The sequence below is a fragment of the Lutjanus erythropterus genome, chromosome 17 (assembly GCF_056507025.1).
Source record: "Lutjanus erythropterus isolate fLutEry1 chromosome 17, fLutEry1.hap2, whole genome shotgun sequence".
Classification (NCBI taxonomy): domain Eukaryota; kingdom Metazoa; phylum Chordata; class Actinopteri; order Lutjaniformes; family Lutjanidae; genus Lutjanus; species Lutjanus erythropterus.
Genome location: NC_139333.1, coordinates 14,598,056 through 14,614,783, shown reverse-complemented (window position 1 = coordinate 14,614,783; position 16,728 = coordinate 14,598,056). Strand labels below are relative to the sequence as shown.

Genomic DNA, 16,728 nt, shown 5'->3' with positions numbered 1-16,728 from the left:
ATATTTCCTTTAAAAAAAAAAGTAAGCAGAACTAATATAACAAAACCATGTGGTTTAAATTACACGTCATTCTTCATTTATCTGGTCTAGTTTAACAGGTGTTACACTTTGTTTAGTGACCTGTCACAATAACACTAACGTATCTTATATCTCGTCACTGGTACAGTTTGTTTTGTGTGGTGATCAGAGTTGTGATCAAAAGTTTGGGTGGGCCTCAGATTTTCAAATTTCAAATTAGTCTGTGGCATTGTGAAGTTTGGGAATGACTGCATTAATTGTGCAGACCTAAGTTAAAAAAAACATATAGCCTGAGTCATACTGTAGCTCACGTATGAACGTGACACACAGTCAGGACTTTGCATATCAAGGAGAATAAAGTCTGGCTACTTTAACTATTGGTTGTTTAATTATTTAAGACATAAAATAAAGCCACATAAAATCATTCATTCTGTGTTTACAGTGTTTTTCATCATTGAATCTCTTTAAGTTTCCATGGGCTTATGGATTAATGGATGCTGAGATAAAAAAAAAAAAAAAAAACAGGTTTGAGTAGGTAGTGTACACTATAAATAGAGTGACGAGTGGCTGAGGAATGACAAAGCTGTAACAAGAAAGAGTCTGCGCTTACTGAAGGCAAAGAAAATCAGTGACAGCACAGTATGGCAACCTGGACAGTTTGGATCCTCCTGATATGTGCAGCCCTCATTGGTCAAGGTGAGCTTTTACACTGAGTTAACAGTTTAAAGTTTAGTATTTGTTACCAGTGTTACAGAGGTTCAATCTAACTTTATGATGATTTGTGAGTATGTAGTTGTTGGTGGTGTTGTACTGAAGTTTTCCTTTTCTTTTACACACAGCAGAGAGTATTAAACTTAATGTGAATATACCCAAAGCTTCATAAGGGTTTATTCCATCATTGAACAGAGCTATTGATGAATGAGTTTACGACAGTGATTACTATCGATATTGAAATGCCTGTAAGCCATTGAGAGGTGTGTTGTCATATTATATTGTCAAGTGCTCCAGTTATTGTAAAGTAGTTTGGGATGATGTGTTGACTCTTTCATGCTTCAAAACACATTACATGCTCTATATTAATGTGCAATAATAATATAATAATCTGGGGAGAGCTCACAGACTGGGATTCAAATGAAAATCATCTATCCATCAGTATCACCACTACTGTATATAACAGGTATTAAACCAGCTGGAATCTCACTTTGTCATTTATGTTGTTTATATCTTGTTTCATGTAAACATGGTGAAAACTATCTACTGTATGTTTGCAGATGGTATTTTAATACAGAAGTCAAGAAGTGCTGTACATGTCAATATTTATTAATGCTGTAATCTTGAGATCACAAATTAATTATATCATTATCTCAGGACTGAATCACTAATTTTCCTCGTGGTAAAAACCCATCTTGAAATCTTAAAAAAAACAGAGATGACCCTTCTTCTTGTTTTTTTTTCTGGTTTATTAAATTTTAAAATATAATATATCCCCCCCAAAAAAGAAAGAAAAAAACAAATCACTACACAGTCCTCTGGGGTAACTTCTTGGCGACAGTCTTCAACAACGACGACAAAACCGTCTTGGTTAAGTAGAGATAGGGATAGGGATCAAGTAAGGGATAATGTAGAGTGAGCAGGCCACTATAGAGAAATAAGAAAAGATCTTATTGCTTCCGCTTGAAAAAATAGTTTGCTTCCAACGGTAACTCCATAGCGAAGTTGAGCCTACTTAGTGTTATAATTCAGATTTAACTGAACATTTAACAGTCATGTTAAAATGTTAATGTCTATCTGCTTCAGTTTTGTCAGTTCCCTTATCGTCCAGCTCCTTGTGTCTTTTCACCTCTCTTTCTTTCTCTGCGCTGTTTTCCTCTCGTCTTCTTTACTGGAGACTGATCAGCCATTAACTGTGAATCCAAAGTTTTGTTCTCTCTCATAGAGTGTAGACGTCTTTCTGCGGTTTGATATGACAGAACATGATCCGTCAGAGTTGGTCAGAATGCCATCCGTAATAACAATAGCAACGGTCTCCTCTACAGAAACAACAAACCTTAGAATGCTGTAATTGACCAATCAGAATCAAGCATTTGACAGTGCCATGTAATAAATTATAAGGAATTATGAGGAAGAGATACAAAAACATTCGTTCAGTTGGCACTTGTGGTGTCTATAACAGTATTTGTGTTGGTTACAGTACTGAGGCAGCGTCTTCAGTGTCACCAGTGTCAATACACCTGGTCCAACAGCACAACAATGTCTTGCCAACCACCTTAAGAGATCAAAGGAAAACTTATATTGTTGACTTTGACATTAGTTTTCAGTTATCATAGTAACAAATGACAATTGAAGATGAAAAAAGCTACAATTGACAACAAACACAAATGCCTAACAAATATGACCAAACGCATGATTTAAAATCATGCAGGAAACTTTAATTTTTTTCTATTTATTTATTTGAAATTATCTCTAATTATTTTGTATATTTTTCAAACTCTCAAGTGTTCTCTTCTGGAACAGATTTGTTGATAAGATCAGCTCTTGGTGCAGAATAATCAAACTGTGTAACAGTAAAACACACCTTCAGCATAAAAGCACCCTTTTTGTTATCAAACGTCAGCGCTGGGTGTGCATGGCAGAGATCCAATAAAGCGCCACATCCAGTCAAACTTGTTTCATTGATTCAGTCTGCACACTAATGCATCAAACCAAAATAATGTGATACTTTAAAAAGTTTTTGGCTACCCTTTCTTCTTTCTGACAAAGTAATACAAAACAGACAACACAATAAAATATCAATAAAATAATATAAAATATAATATCATAATACTATAGGAACTGTGTACAGCTCTATATGAACAGCCTATCCCATGTCTCAGAGAGAGTTAGAGGAAGCAGCTGGGACTCCGGTCAGTGCCACCCTGTGCCTGCAGTCACACTTATCTACTGCACTACTAATACTACAATACACTGGAAAGTGTTGGTATGTCTAACAATTAAACATACTCACTGAGGCTACAGATGTAAGTAACCTTTTCATCTCTCTTTTCCGCAGGGTCAAAGGCTCAGGGTAAGCACCATACAGCTACATACATGCTCCTGTTGATGTAAATGCTCAGGCAATGAACTGCAACAACAATAAACACAAACAACTTTGAATAAAGAAATTCATCTACAACCGGGCACACGAATGAGCCTAATGTTGCTGTACATGCATTGACACACAGTATTGTTGTCTGTCGTCCGGCAGAGTGTGGAATGGCACCCCTGAACACAAAGGTGGTGGGTGGAGACAATGCCACAGCTGGGGCGTGGCCCTGGCAGGTCAGCATTCACTTCGGTGTAGCGGGAGTTTCAGCGGGTCACATCTGTGGAGGGACCCTCATCAGTGAGCAGTGGGTGCTTACAGCAGCCCACTGCATCTTATTGTAAGAAATCGTCAGCATTTGTTTCTTGTGCTTACGTTTCCTTAAACAAAGGTCTTCACAGGTTCACATGATTTGATCTCAGAAAGGCTCCATACATACAAAGTATTCTTCCTGAACCCAAGAAAAACAGAAAAACCTGAAAACTTATATTCACTTCAGAAAAATAACTCTGTTTTTCTGAATAAATTAGATATGTTTTCATGTAAAAAAGATTCTGTTTTTCTTAACTTATGTTCTGAGCCAATTCTTGTTAAACATGAAATATTATTTCATAAATTCAGAAAAACTGTTTTTTGAAATGACCTTATAAATTGAAAAAAACTGAATCAATTAATAATTAATAATTTTATTTTACACGAAAATTATCCCAGTTTATTTCAGGTTTCCAAGGAAACCAGCCTCGACCTGTATTAGAAAAGCTTGCAGTTAAAACAACCAAAAAAGCTAAGAGAACAATTGATATTTTATAAAAATTCAATAAAACTCAATTATTCACAGGACATGTTCTGCTTAAAATTTACCCAAATCACTCGTTTTACAAAAAATTCCTGCAGTTATAGGCATTGAGCATAATATGAAATATCTATAACATATGTCACTTAGTCACGGGTTGTCAGTTTATTCAATAATAGAAAAGTTATCTCTTTAAGAATAAGGGTTAGGAACTACTGATCCATAAAAAATACTTTGTAATTTATTACCTGATTTATATTTTGTATTAATAACCTGAATAAAGGGGGATTCCAAATTTAAATTGTGTAGCCTTGAGCACTTGAGTAAATTCAGCCACTGATCCAGAAGTAAAGCATAAAATTCATATTAGTTAATTAGTCCAACAGTAATGTGACATGTTAGCAAAGTTAGTTTAGAATTTTGTGTTAGCATCACATACGTGTCATTTAGCCCGTGTTTGTATTTTGGGCAACACTTTATTTGAAAGGGTGTGCAATAAACTGTCATGACACTGTCTGCACCATGTCATGAAACCTGTCATGAACATGAATATAGCATCAATGTGGTTTTCTCCCTGGCTTTGACTCCTGGCACCCTGAGGCTGAGTCAGCTAATTAGGTGACTAGCTCCATGGCTAAATATGCTTAATAAGCAAAAACCAGCTACTGGTAACAGCAGACAGTAGTTAGCTTATGTTAGCAACAAGTAAATTAGCTACTGGCTATCACTATCAGGCTACCCTGTAAGCTTAATCATGTTGGTGATGTCATTAAACTGTTTTTTTATGACATTTATTGACATATTTTTTACTTTAGTGGCATGTGCTGCTGTGACTCTTTCTCTGGTTCCCTCAGGTCCTGTTTGGTTTGGTCCAAATTTTGCACAAATTGTGCAAGATTTGTCTGACCCAACCTGGACTGGATGTGGACTAGACAAAGTACACCTGAGACATGGTTTAGGTCAGCTCAAATCCTCTGGGTGTCTTACTTATAGTCTACTTTCCCTTTTTGTACAACAACATGAATGGTTGCACTCTAGCTTACATCTGTCTACTTTTACTGAAATGAGGAACTGAAATTTACTGATGTATCAGCAGTCTAATTTTGATAAAACTTGTTGGTGGTGGTGACAAAGTACACACTGTACACACTGGCTCTCCAAACAAAACAAAAAAACTCTTAAAGCCACCAAAGACCCAGCCACACCACACTATGATCACCACACATATAACCAACACCTTATCACACTTCAAAATGTGCTGCAACTAAACACGTACGTCTCCATTACACAATACAACTTTAGTCTGCAAATCACTCCATGTACTGTTAATTCTGTCTCCTCCTATACTCTCTGAACCAGGCTGTACATAGCCAACAAGTAAGCATACTATCCATCCATCTAGTTTGGCTACCTACGACTGGCCCAATGATTTTTACCAGGAAGTTCAACTGAATTCAAGTGCATGCTCTAATGTCCTGCCACACACATTCTTAATCTAACTCATGAATCATTGAATTGTCTTAGTAATTATTAACAATCATAGCAACACTATAGAGTGCTGCAGGAGTCCTGTAATCCAGAAATGAGGTAGCATATTAGCACCTCCGGTTCCCGCTTGTCTTGAAATCACCAGGTTTTCCAATGATTTTTTTGTTATTTGCCTGAAATAAGGACTGGGGTTAACACAAACTTAAGAAATCTCCACATCTTGTGCTACAACATGAAAGACGTCAGTAAATATCCCATTCCTGAATTGGGATCAGACTTTTTATATGGTTTTTATGTGGTATTATTGTACCTTGAGTTTGTGCTGTTGTTACATCCCTACCAGCTGCTGTATACAAGCATAAACCTTATACATATGGACCTCTGATAGGCCGCAGTACTTTTACTGCTTATTAAATAAAGTACTCAAATAAAGGTTAATAACTGCACTTGACATTTGTGTATTAAAGAAAAGCAATAATATTTGTTGTGATTAGTTGTTTTCTTAATTTTGAAGATTGTTACTTCAGAGGATTATTTTATTCATTATAACTAAATCATACATAAATTCAATTTGTTGTAAAGAAACACATTAATTTACTACATTCAATATATAGGTAACTTACTAGCTACATTATCTATTGTGGTATCCTTGATACCTGAACCAGGATTTGATATAGAGTCATCTCTAGATGCTGAGTGGGACTATTATGATATAGGCATAAGCAGAACATGCAAGTCGATGAATCTTAGAAGTTAATATACAAGTACAAGAACACACCACAAAAGTTGTCTGTTTACATTTTAATTAGTCTTTATGTACTCTTTTGTCCAGAAACCTAACAAGTGCATTCACCCTCTACTTTGGAAGAGAGACTCAGTTGGGTCCTAATGCCAATGAGGTGAGCCGCACTGTTAGCCAGATCATCATCCATCCTGACTACAACAGCACTACAATTAACAACGACATTGCCCTAATGAAGCTCAGCAGCCCTGTCAGTTACACTAACTACATCAGTCCCGTCTGCCTGGCAAGTAACTCCAGCCAATTCCACAACTCCACCCTCTGCTGGGCCACTGGCTGGGGGAAGCTTTCAAAGAATGGTGAGTATCCTGTAGGCTTTTCATCAAGCATTATTATCTGGTCAAAACCTTAATTTGCTTATGACCAAATGCCAGCAAAACTAATGACATACCTTGGAGTGAAAAGTAGGGTTGTCGGTAAATATATCAGGTGAAGGCCACAGTTTGATTTGGTTTAGCCAACAAAACTACTTTGTTCGGTTTAGGCAAACATGATGGTTTATTAATCTACTACCATAAAGTGATCAACTTTGACTATTTGCCTCACAGGAATCAAAGGCTGCATTCAGACACAATCAGTTTTTTGCAGTGTTGCAGTGATCAGCTGGTGTTGGGTGTGTGCAGGGTTGTTTATTTGTGCTTTGAACCTTAACAATCAGGAAACAATCTGATTCACCAGCTTACGTTCCTAATTCACGCAAGTAAGCAAGCAAAACTTATATATCTATATAGCACATTTCATTTCAAGGATGCACTGAGAATAAATGAATGAGCCACAAAAGTTGCAGCCACAAGAAAAGATGCATAAAAATACGGGAGTTAAACCCAATTAAGATACAAAATAAAATAAATTAGGACCAGCGATCAACCAGTAAACTAGTAAGACAAAATAATTAAAACCACCAATTGACTAATAAGAATATACAAGCATGCGAGGCAAAGGAAATGAGTGTAATTAAAATAAAATAAAAGAGATTTCTCAGTGTACCACTGGAAGTAGCACGAGTATCACCAGTGGTACACCATAGTTTGAGAATCTAGGCTCTAGTGGATTGACGAATCTATTGCACACTTTGAGATATGAAACTAGACTGCATCAGACTCAGGTGTACTTAATGTCTAATGTTACTTTGCAAATCCCTATAAACTTGGTATTTCACCCGGGGGTGGTGCCTTACATCCCGCGTCACACAGAGTGTTGTGTGTCTAATGCATGTTCTTTAGATACACTAGATACACTTAGATTTTTACTCCTTGTACGGTTGGATTTTCAAATTATTGACCATTATAATGCCATACTGGAAATATGTGGAACTAAATAGTGTTAGAATATATTGACATTTAGATGAACTAAATCCTAGATCCTGTGGTACATGTAGCTCTCATGGTATGTGAGCTGCCTCTAGTGGTCTGTGGAAGCATGTCAGAAATATTATTTCAAAATAAATAATATAATAATATTATCAAAATACTATTCCTGTCAGTCTTTCCTGTATTCAGTCAGCCATGATTACCAGTAGTTATGTGTTAAGCTGTGATGGCAAGATAGAAAATAAAAGGTAAAATAAAAGGACTTAAAATGAATGCTACAAAAAGTCTGCAACTGTGGCTCCAAACAGAAACTATTTCAAAGAGAAGAACAAATCAGGACCAAGTTTGTAAATTATAGGAAAACATGAATAAAATTCTCTGTATGCTTTCATACTTGACATGTATCAACTGAAATTGTTTCATGTTCTATAATTCAGTCTAGTTTGCCAAATTTTTCCAAGTTTCAGAAACAAAGCTTGCCCATACTGTGCCGCTAAGACCAACTTCTCATTTTCATCAAACCAAAATAATTCAGTATTTTTCTTGTGCATTCTTAGGAAGCTGCGCGCAGGTTATCGTATAAAGTAATTTATAAAAAGTGTTGCCATCCCTCTCTATCATCTGTCCTCTCATTTCCTGTCAGTTTCTTTGATAAGTCTGTTTCACTGGTGCACTGTCACATAAGCAGATTCATGGTCGTGGTGCAGGAACTACTGCATTGTCAGAAGACTCCACAGCCCAGAAGAGCACAAGGACAAAGAAAGAAAGAAACAAACTAACTTACTAACTAACTAACCAAAAAAACAAACAAACAAACACTAATCAATTAACAAAATAATGTGATGAGAAAATCTAAACCTAAGTGCAAAAGAAAGTGTGTCCTCTGATTTCATCCTCTCTCTCTCTCTTACAGACACCTTGCCAGACTCTTTCCAGCTGCAGGAGGTTCAGGTTCCTGTCATTGGGAACAAAGAGTGTAGTTGCGACTATACCTACATAACAAACATCACTGACAAGATGATTTGTGCGGGTCAGGAGAACAAAGGAACATGCCAGGTTTGATGTTTTTTCTTCTTTGACTCTCAACTTTTAGCACCATAAACATTTTACTATTAAAATGTTCAGTCTCCAAACTTATTCTGTGCATATTATCATCAGTATTAAATATTGTTTGTGTTTTGTCTCCTTTTTCAGGGTGATTCTGGTGGACCTTTGCAATGCAAACAAAACTCAAAGTGGATCCAGGCCGGCATCACCAGTTTTGGAGTACCTTGTGCCACGGGTACTTTCCCCGATGCCTACGCCAGAGTGTCTGAGTTCCAGAGCTGGGTCATAGCTCAAGTGGCGGGGGCAAATGTTAGCTTTGTGACTTTCACCTCCAGCGGCACCGACCCAGACAGCAGCTTTGTGTGTCGCTCTGAAAACACAACCACTTCCACAGCATCAGCAAATGAACTTGCATTTGTTGTTATCTTAGCGACAGTGTCCCTGCAACACATTTTAGCTCCATAGCACAGCTAACAGCTTCTCAGCCAGGAAACTGTGTTTAGTACATAATCATGGGATTGTTTTAAAATAAAAAAATAAAGCTAGAATCAGGGGGTTGAACTGTGGTTGTTATTGTAATCAAGAGAGTCTCATTCTGAAAGATAGGTAGGAAGAGTGCCATCTTTATCCAAGGAGGTTGTTTTTTATAGAATCAGTTGTAATGATGAATGATCACCAATCAGAGAGTTTGATGTTTAATTACTGACCAATCAAAACCATCCCATCCCCCCAGGAGGGGTGTAGTAAACGGAAAAGGAGAGGGAGGTTTAAAAGATGACGTCAGGAAAAATGTTGCTGTTTTGCATTCAGACCCTTTGTATTCCAGATTTGTATTGTACTTCCTGCAATCCAAAGAATAAATTAATTTGTATAAAAAAATTAGAGTTTTGTTCTTCTGTCTCTTCGTATTTGGTTCCTATGTGCCTGACTGTGGATATTAATTTAAAGTTATGGATGGCTGATCACGGGAAGAAAATAAACCACAAACTTGTTAATAAACCACTTCTTTTGTATTGCACTTAATTTAATTTTTTAATTTTTTAATTTTTTAATTTTAATCCTTAATTTCTCCACTGAGTATTAAATGATTGATGTGAAGTCAATGTGTAATCAGCTTTTTAATGCTGGATCTGGCCTTTATGGTGTGTAGTCTCACTATTTTAAGACACTGTGTAATTTAATTTATTATAATGCACCATACATGATCTTACCATTATATCCTGTTTAAATTATGTATCTATACAGTAATTAGTAACCATGATAAATGTAATGAGATAAAATTATAACATTACTTGCATAACATGCTCATTAAAATTGCCCCTAAGTAAAGAAATTGACTACAAATAAGTTACTTACTACCTCTGCAAATCATGAACACATCAGGGTGGGTGTTAAAAATAAGCAAATATTATGGACAAGCAACTAAAAAGAACATTTAAATGTTGACTTTAGGCTTACTACATAAAAGCTTGGTTTACAGAAGGATCATTAATTAAAACATTAGGTAACCTGTGGTATCAGGATGGATGCTCCAAATAATAGAGGAGGAATCCACCTGAGATAATACGTTCACAAGCTGGATTAGGTTCACAAACTGGATGAATGAAACACAATATTACAGAATATAGTATACATGTGTGACACACTGTAGACCACAATAACACAGTAGTGCTCAAGCATTAGGCTGATTTAAATTTGCACAATCACATTAAAATGCATTAGTGAGGTCTTAAGTTAATAGTAAATAAGAATACAGCATAAGACATCGAGCATGTATGTGGATATAGTAGCAGAGAGGTGGGTTAAGCTGCACGATTTGGTGCTTTTTTCCACTATGAAAAGTTTGTTGTCATGGAAACTTCTTCCAGCCAGCAGCAGGTAAGTGTCTTAATATGTCAGAGCATCACTTTGACAAGCAGACATTGAGCATTGGCATGTTGGCATGGCATTGTTAGCAAGTCAGCATGCTCACAGTTAGCATAACCCCAGTATGTGTGGTTGTACTGTGCATGAGGCATAACCTGAATGGGGCAGGGTAACGTTCACTATGGAAGCATGTTAGCTTTAATTTTGAAATAATCATTTTAAAAATATTTTCTTAACTTGTGTCTGAGGTCAGTTGTTTTATTTCAGTTTAGAAAGAATCACACTGTGAATGGTAGTGTAATTTTAAGGTTTAGAAAAATTACACACTTGCAGCCACATTTTCTGATGACACCCAAACAGGAAATTTAGCCTATCAACACATTTTGGATGACATTTTCATGTGAAGTCCATGTTTTACCTTTAATATATTCATTAGGAAAATACTGTTCTCTTATTTAATGTTGTGCTTAGTGCTGTTTGCATGTGATCTTAAAATAATGTTGTGACAAGACTCAAAAAGGAGGTGAAGCAACATGTTAAGGGTAAATACTTTATTCCATGGTAGCAGTATAAATCACATACTGCACTTGGTGGAATCAGACCAAGGAAAATAATTGTACAAGTTGTGTAAAAACAGTGTGGGAATCTTCATTTGAGAAAAGGTGTTTAAAAACAAAAGGTAAGGGAATGGAGGCAGAACATTTTGTGAGGATCTCCTTTCTGCAGCAACAACTCAAAGGAAAGTTTGTTTTTCCCATCTTTCTCTTTCGCTTTATACCAAGGTGTTGTCAAAGTGCTGTTAGGCGGTGCCTAAGAGAGCATTGCCTTTTCCGTGATGTCGTGATAATGGTGGAAAAGGGTGGAAAGGGAACTGGTGAATGTCCATGCTTAATAAGCATGGTTAGCCACGAACAGTGACTCTCCGCCGGCAGCGCTGGCTCCAGAGGCAACATATTTGCCCTGGCAGGCCTGGCTGTTAGCCTGTGAGAAGCAAAGAGGACAGTGTTATTAAATGCACAGTACAGTTAAGTTTGATGCATGTCACAGGACTAAATATTGACATTCTACTTTCACTTTCTTATATGAACATTTTTAGTGACATTCACACGCACCAGAGCTCTCTTGATGAACTCATCCTGGCATGCCTTTCCATTCTCCTTCTTGCCGCCCCAGGCTTTGAGGGCAGAGGCCTGCAGGGCACGGCCATATGAGAAGGTCAGGGCCCAGGGCCTGTGCAGAGGGCACTGGTTCATGGCGTTCAGGTTGACGGAGGCTTCCTCCTCACTCTGGCCACCAGACAGGAAGGTGATGCCTTTACAGGAAGAGCATTAGAGTTTAGCAATGCACTTCTCTAGACATTTGACTGTATGTCACGCAGACAATTCAAGACTTCACTCTTAATAAGATATTCACCAGGGACTGCAGGGGGCACGGTGCGGCGCAGGGCGGTAACAGTTGCCATGGCAATCTCCTGGTTGCTGTACTTGTGTGAGCAGGAGTGTCCGGCGGTAACCATGTTGGGCTTGAGCAGGGTGCCCTCCAGGTAGACATGGTGGTCAGACAGAGCCTTGTAGACAGCAGCCAGGACCTTCTCGGTGACATACTGGCAGCGCTTCAGGTCATGGTCACCATCGGGGAGAATCTCAGGCTCGACAATGGGGACAATGCCGTGCTGAGGAAGACAAGAGTCAAAGGGTCAAATTTACTGTGCTAATATGACAGCTGTTATTGCTTCAGGGGTTTCTAAATTGGGTTCAGAATTGAGGAAGTTTTTATTTCTTTTGTTATTTTTTTTCTGGACACAACAGAAACTTGCACTTTTTATTATGACTGTGGGTTTTTGCCTTTTTTGCTTTTGAACATTTTTCACCAGTGTCTGTTTTCCTCCATAAGCCTTTTAGCCTTTTGTGCACCAGCTCTGCCGAGTCTGCAGTTTGGGTCCACTCCGTTGTTCCTGCTACATTTAATCTCAGGGACTATTTGTTAATATGGGTAATTACACTAGTATGATCTAATTATAAATTAAAAATGGATATAAGTGAATTCCATGGTAGATTGTCATGATTATCTGTAATATACTGAAGTCACTATGCCAACAGTTCAGAGAGAAGTAACGTATTCAGAAATGGTATAAATAACTTATATTAGTTCCACCCAAAAACCCATGTAGGAAGTAAATGACATGATAACATTTAACATGTCATGTGAAATAAAAAGCAGCACCGTTGCTGATTGATTCATGAAGTACATATGATAGAAAGTGATATAGTTTTGGGACCACTGATAAATCCTTCTCTTTGATTTATTTGGTATTTAAACTGACATTTCTGTGTCTTAAATGGAAATTGAAGCAAATATAATAGCCAAACAAACATGTTTTTCTGCTAGTAACTGAGGCTCTATCTGACTGACATTATTGTCAGTTGAATAAGAGACAGTGAAAATGTTTATGTATAGTTCAGGAGTAAAATTCCAGCGCACTGCAGAGCAGCTGCTGACAGCACTGTCTGCAGCATGTCACCTGTCCTGCACGCTCTTCGGTGCACTGTGGTGACTGACAGCACATCACCTGCTCCGCTTCTATCACTCTTCTCTCCATCACAGTTAGTTTTGTGGTTTGTGTTGATACAGTCTGCTATGCGGGTGCATTGCTGTTTACAATGACACATCTAAAACATGTCGGCTCTTATTTTTCATAAGTGCTCATCTTATGCTTATGCTAAGTGATATATAAATATATTGATCCCCCTTATTTATAATTCTGCATCAAAATGTTGTCCCTTACTGACAACAACAACAAAAAAAAACACTGTGCAACTTAAAGAATCTCAGTCGACTGAGGGGTCTCTAACTGATGATTCAAATCTTCGGCTATCGGAGACAGCCCTTCTAATAACTTATATAGAGCGATCTGTCCTCGCCATGAAGGCTGAAAAATTATGTAAAAACTTAACGCCACACTGATTTCAGCATCTATCTGTTGTGTCTCACCATCTGGCAGATGCTGGCATAGCGGGCCAGGACATTGGCGTTCTCAATGATAGCCAGTCTTGAGGGGGTGGTGGGGGTGATCTTCAGCACACAACGCCACTTGGCAAAGTCAGCACCATCCTTCTTGTACTGGGCGCAGCGCTCATACAGTCCATCGAGACCTGTGACAGAGGAAGTGGACACACCGGATAAGTTAGACAAAAGCGTTTCTGAATTCTGCTGTGTTTCTGAATGTGTCCTTTGCTCACCCTGGGTGGTTGTCTCGCCGTTGGTTCCGGCCAGGGGGACAACACCTTTGTCGACCTTGATGCCCACAACCATGCCTCTGTCCTTGAGGTACTGGGGGAAGACTTTGCCATCGTCGGTCTTCTGGTACATGGTCTCGTGGAAGAGGATGACGCCACCAATGCAAGGGTTGATGCGGTCATCAGCGGTGAAGAGGAGCTGGCGGTACAGCCTCCTGTTCTCCTCAGTGTTCTCAGCATTGATGCTCTGGAAGCGCTTGGCCACGCTGCCTACAAGTTGTGGACACAGAAGAGAGTTGAAAACTGGATGCTTTTGCAGACAACACTAAATGTAGGCTATCATAAATGACTGATAAAAGTGAATGAAAAAGTGAATAAATTTCTTGAAATTCTTTACCAGTGGACTCATCTGCGGCGAGGATTCCCTTGCCCTTAGCGACGATCCTCTGAGCAATATCGCTGAGCTCCTTCTTTTGCTCAGGAGTGAGGAAGGGGTATGCGTGAGGCATCCTGACTCTAGTTGGAAGGAAGATGAGGAAGACAATTGATGAGATATTAAGGAAATATTTGACTGGCAGAGACAGAGTCAAAATTATGTAGAGCCCCGGGGGGAAAGGTCAGCGAAATGCAAGCTGCAAAGCTTGACGTTTGAGGTTGTGGTTTGTACTCTGTATGCATGGGAACTAGGTTTATGAAAGAGGGACAGAACACTTGACTGACTGTGTGAAGGAAGTGGTAAAACAAACATCTTACTGTCTGTCTGTCTTTTTACACATCAGCTGCTACCCAGCTATGTGACTGCAGTTGTTGCAGCTGTAACTCCGGCACTACAAAGTACTTTATCAGAGGCGACGAAAGTACACATATATTCGCTCAAGTAGAAGTACAGACACTTGTGTAAAAAAAGTTTCTGGTAAAAACGGAAGTACTGATTGAACTTCTTTGTTCAAGCAAAAGTGAGACAGTACAGGCTCTAAAATGTGCTCAAAGTCTACAAGTAGTAGCCCTCCGAAGGACATTTCTACTGACTGTTTCTGTGAAAAGCTAACTGAGCCTAATTTTTGCTATCAAGTCTCCCTCTCTGACTGTCTCCTATTGTTATGTCTTTTATTTGTTTTTATTTTTTGTCTTGTTTCATCTATTTAGCACGATATGCACTAATGGATAGAGCAAGAAATTGCCTTCTCTGTGTGTTATTGCTCCATCTATATAGGTTAAAATCAGTCTTCATGTTGAGAAGGTAGCAAAAAAATGATAATCAAAAATTCTCCTCAAATGCATTAAATCTAAAGTAATGAGCCTGTTTGAAAAGGCCAGGAGTGGAAAGAACAGATATTTGTGTTTAAATCTGTGGAGCAAAAGTAAAAAAGTTCTGGGGGTACGTTCTGTTCCTCAGGCACAATATACAGCGACACAGGGGGATCCAGTGTCAGAGAACCCTCCACCGTCCTCTGCCCCACCCTTCATGTATATGAGCACACATGACAAGCATGTGGATGACCTTTTCCATTTTCTAGCCTCTTATCCCTGACCTTTCCCTTCCCCTTCCCTCTTCATTCCTCCTCCCTGCTCCTCTATCCCACACCTCCTGTATACACCCCTCCCTCCCTTTCTCCCCCTGCGTGTGCCTCCACTGTCAATAGGCTGAACTAAATATAATCAGTGTACTACTGCAAGGAAATGAAGCACTATGTAAGAAGACATTGCACGTTATATATAAAAGAGAGAAATGTGCAGTTTCAGACCCCACTGATCAGAAGTCATGCACTCTACAGAAATATTAATAACCACACAGCTTGGACAGATTTAGACAGTTCTAAATAGTTGTTGCGTATAAACATGAGTCACTGCTCAGAAACAATGCAGTGGAAATTTTGCATCAGATAAAGTAGGGTGTAGCAATAAGCAGTGATGCACTGATGACAGTTGACCTCAGTAATGCCAGTTCATGTGTTTTGTAATAGCACTTTACGATATGTATAATTTGTCACGTACCATGGCAACTAAAATGCAAGTAAGACAATTATAGTGAATATTATTGAAAACTCCGAGGTGTTTCAGTTGCTTTTAGTGTATCAGAGAGAGAGAACACGTCTTTGGGTTAAATGTGAGACTCATATGAGTCAGCTGTCACATTAACCAATGTGTGAAATGTATGTCTCATGCTTTACAAGAACAAAATGGTCAACAGGTAGCACAAAAATCCAGTCAAAGCGGTGCATTTATCTCAATCAGACATCATGATCTTTTTACCTTTGAGGTTAGGAGGAGAGCTGAGAGAAGAGAGAGGGAGGGAGAAGATCCGGCCTTCGTCTGCGACACCCCTCCAGCCCGCTGGCCCTTGTATTTATCCTCCCATTGTGACCCCTCACATTTCAGCTGCCTGGCTATAAAAAGAACAGGACGCAACCAGAGATGGCCCGTGACATTCAGAGAGGCTGGGGCTGGAGTAACGTGGTGGTGAGCAACCAGTGAAAGGGCAAAGAGTGTTTCAGTGAATGGCAGAGGAAGCAACAAAGAGAGGGAGAATTAGGGTGAGAGATATAGGGGGGAAAGAAGCAGAAATTGGGTACAAAGGTGCAAATAGGAGGGAGGATGCAGAGAAAGATTACACAGAAATTTTTGATAGGGAGCAAGCTACTACAAGCAACTTTTATGTATAGTTGATTTTGGAGTCCCCTGTGGACGACAGCGGTAATGTTTCCTCTGAAACCACAAAATATAATGTCAAAGATAAAATGATCTAAATAAAGATCTCCTTCTGCTTTTTTTAAATGTACAACTCACTGAAGTTTAAGCTGTGAAAATGTAAACACAAGGTCATTTTACTTGATTTCATGCAGAATCTAACCCAGTGGCAGCCATTGCAGGATTGAGTGGGCTTTTTTTTGGATAGTTTTTGGATTAAAAAAAAAAATGCATGCTGCAATGTTTTAGGCAATTTTTGCAATGAAATTGCAGGAGCAAATGAAATTTGCAAAACAAAGGTTGCATTTTTTTGTGTGTAACATATACATGTCATGGGGTGTCTGCAGCCTAGTGCCCACAGACCAAACACGCACACGCACACACACACACACACACAC

General features: G+C 38.7%; 2 protein-coding genes across 2 annotated transcripts; one reads left to right on the top strand and one right to left on the bottom strand.

The window, feature by feature from the left end:
- Positions 1-577: 577 nt before the first annotated feature.
- Positions 578-9,558, top strand: LOC146311950 (chymotrypsin-like protease CTRL-1). Its single transcript, XM_084741437.1, has 6 exons — positions 578-714; positions 3,068-3,082; positions 3,263-3,440; positions 6,214-6,482; positions 8,407-8,549; positions 8,688-9,558. Exons 1-6 carry the CDS (start codon positions 660-662, stop codon positions 9,003-9,005), a joined length of 978 nt encoding a protein of 325 aa, XP_084597563.1. The 5' UTR covers positions 578-659; the 3' UTR covers positions 9,006-9,558.
- Positions 9,559-10,942: 1,384 nt separating this feature from the next.
- Positions 10,943-16,051, bottom strand: aldoab (aldolase a, fructose-bisphosphate, b). Its single transcript, XM_084740030.1, has 7 exons — positions 15,896-16,051; positions 14,040-14,158; positions 13,646-13,912; positions 13,398-13,558; positions 11,820-12,078; positions 11,519-11,718; positions 10,943-11,387 (listed from the first exon to the last, which is right to left on the bottom strand). The coding sequence occupies exons 2-7, from the start codon at positions 14,149-14,151 to the stop codon at positions 11,295-11,297; spliced, it is 1,092 nt and encodes a 363-aa protein (XP_084596156.1). The 5' UTR covers positions 14,152-14,158; positions 15,896-16,051; the 3' UTR covers positions 10,943-11,294.
- Between the last annotated feature and the right edge of the window lie 677 nt (positions 16,052-16,728).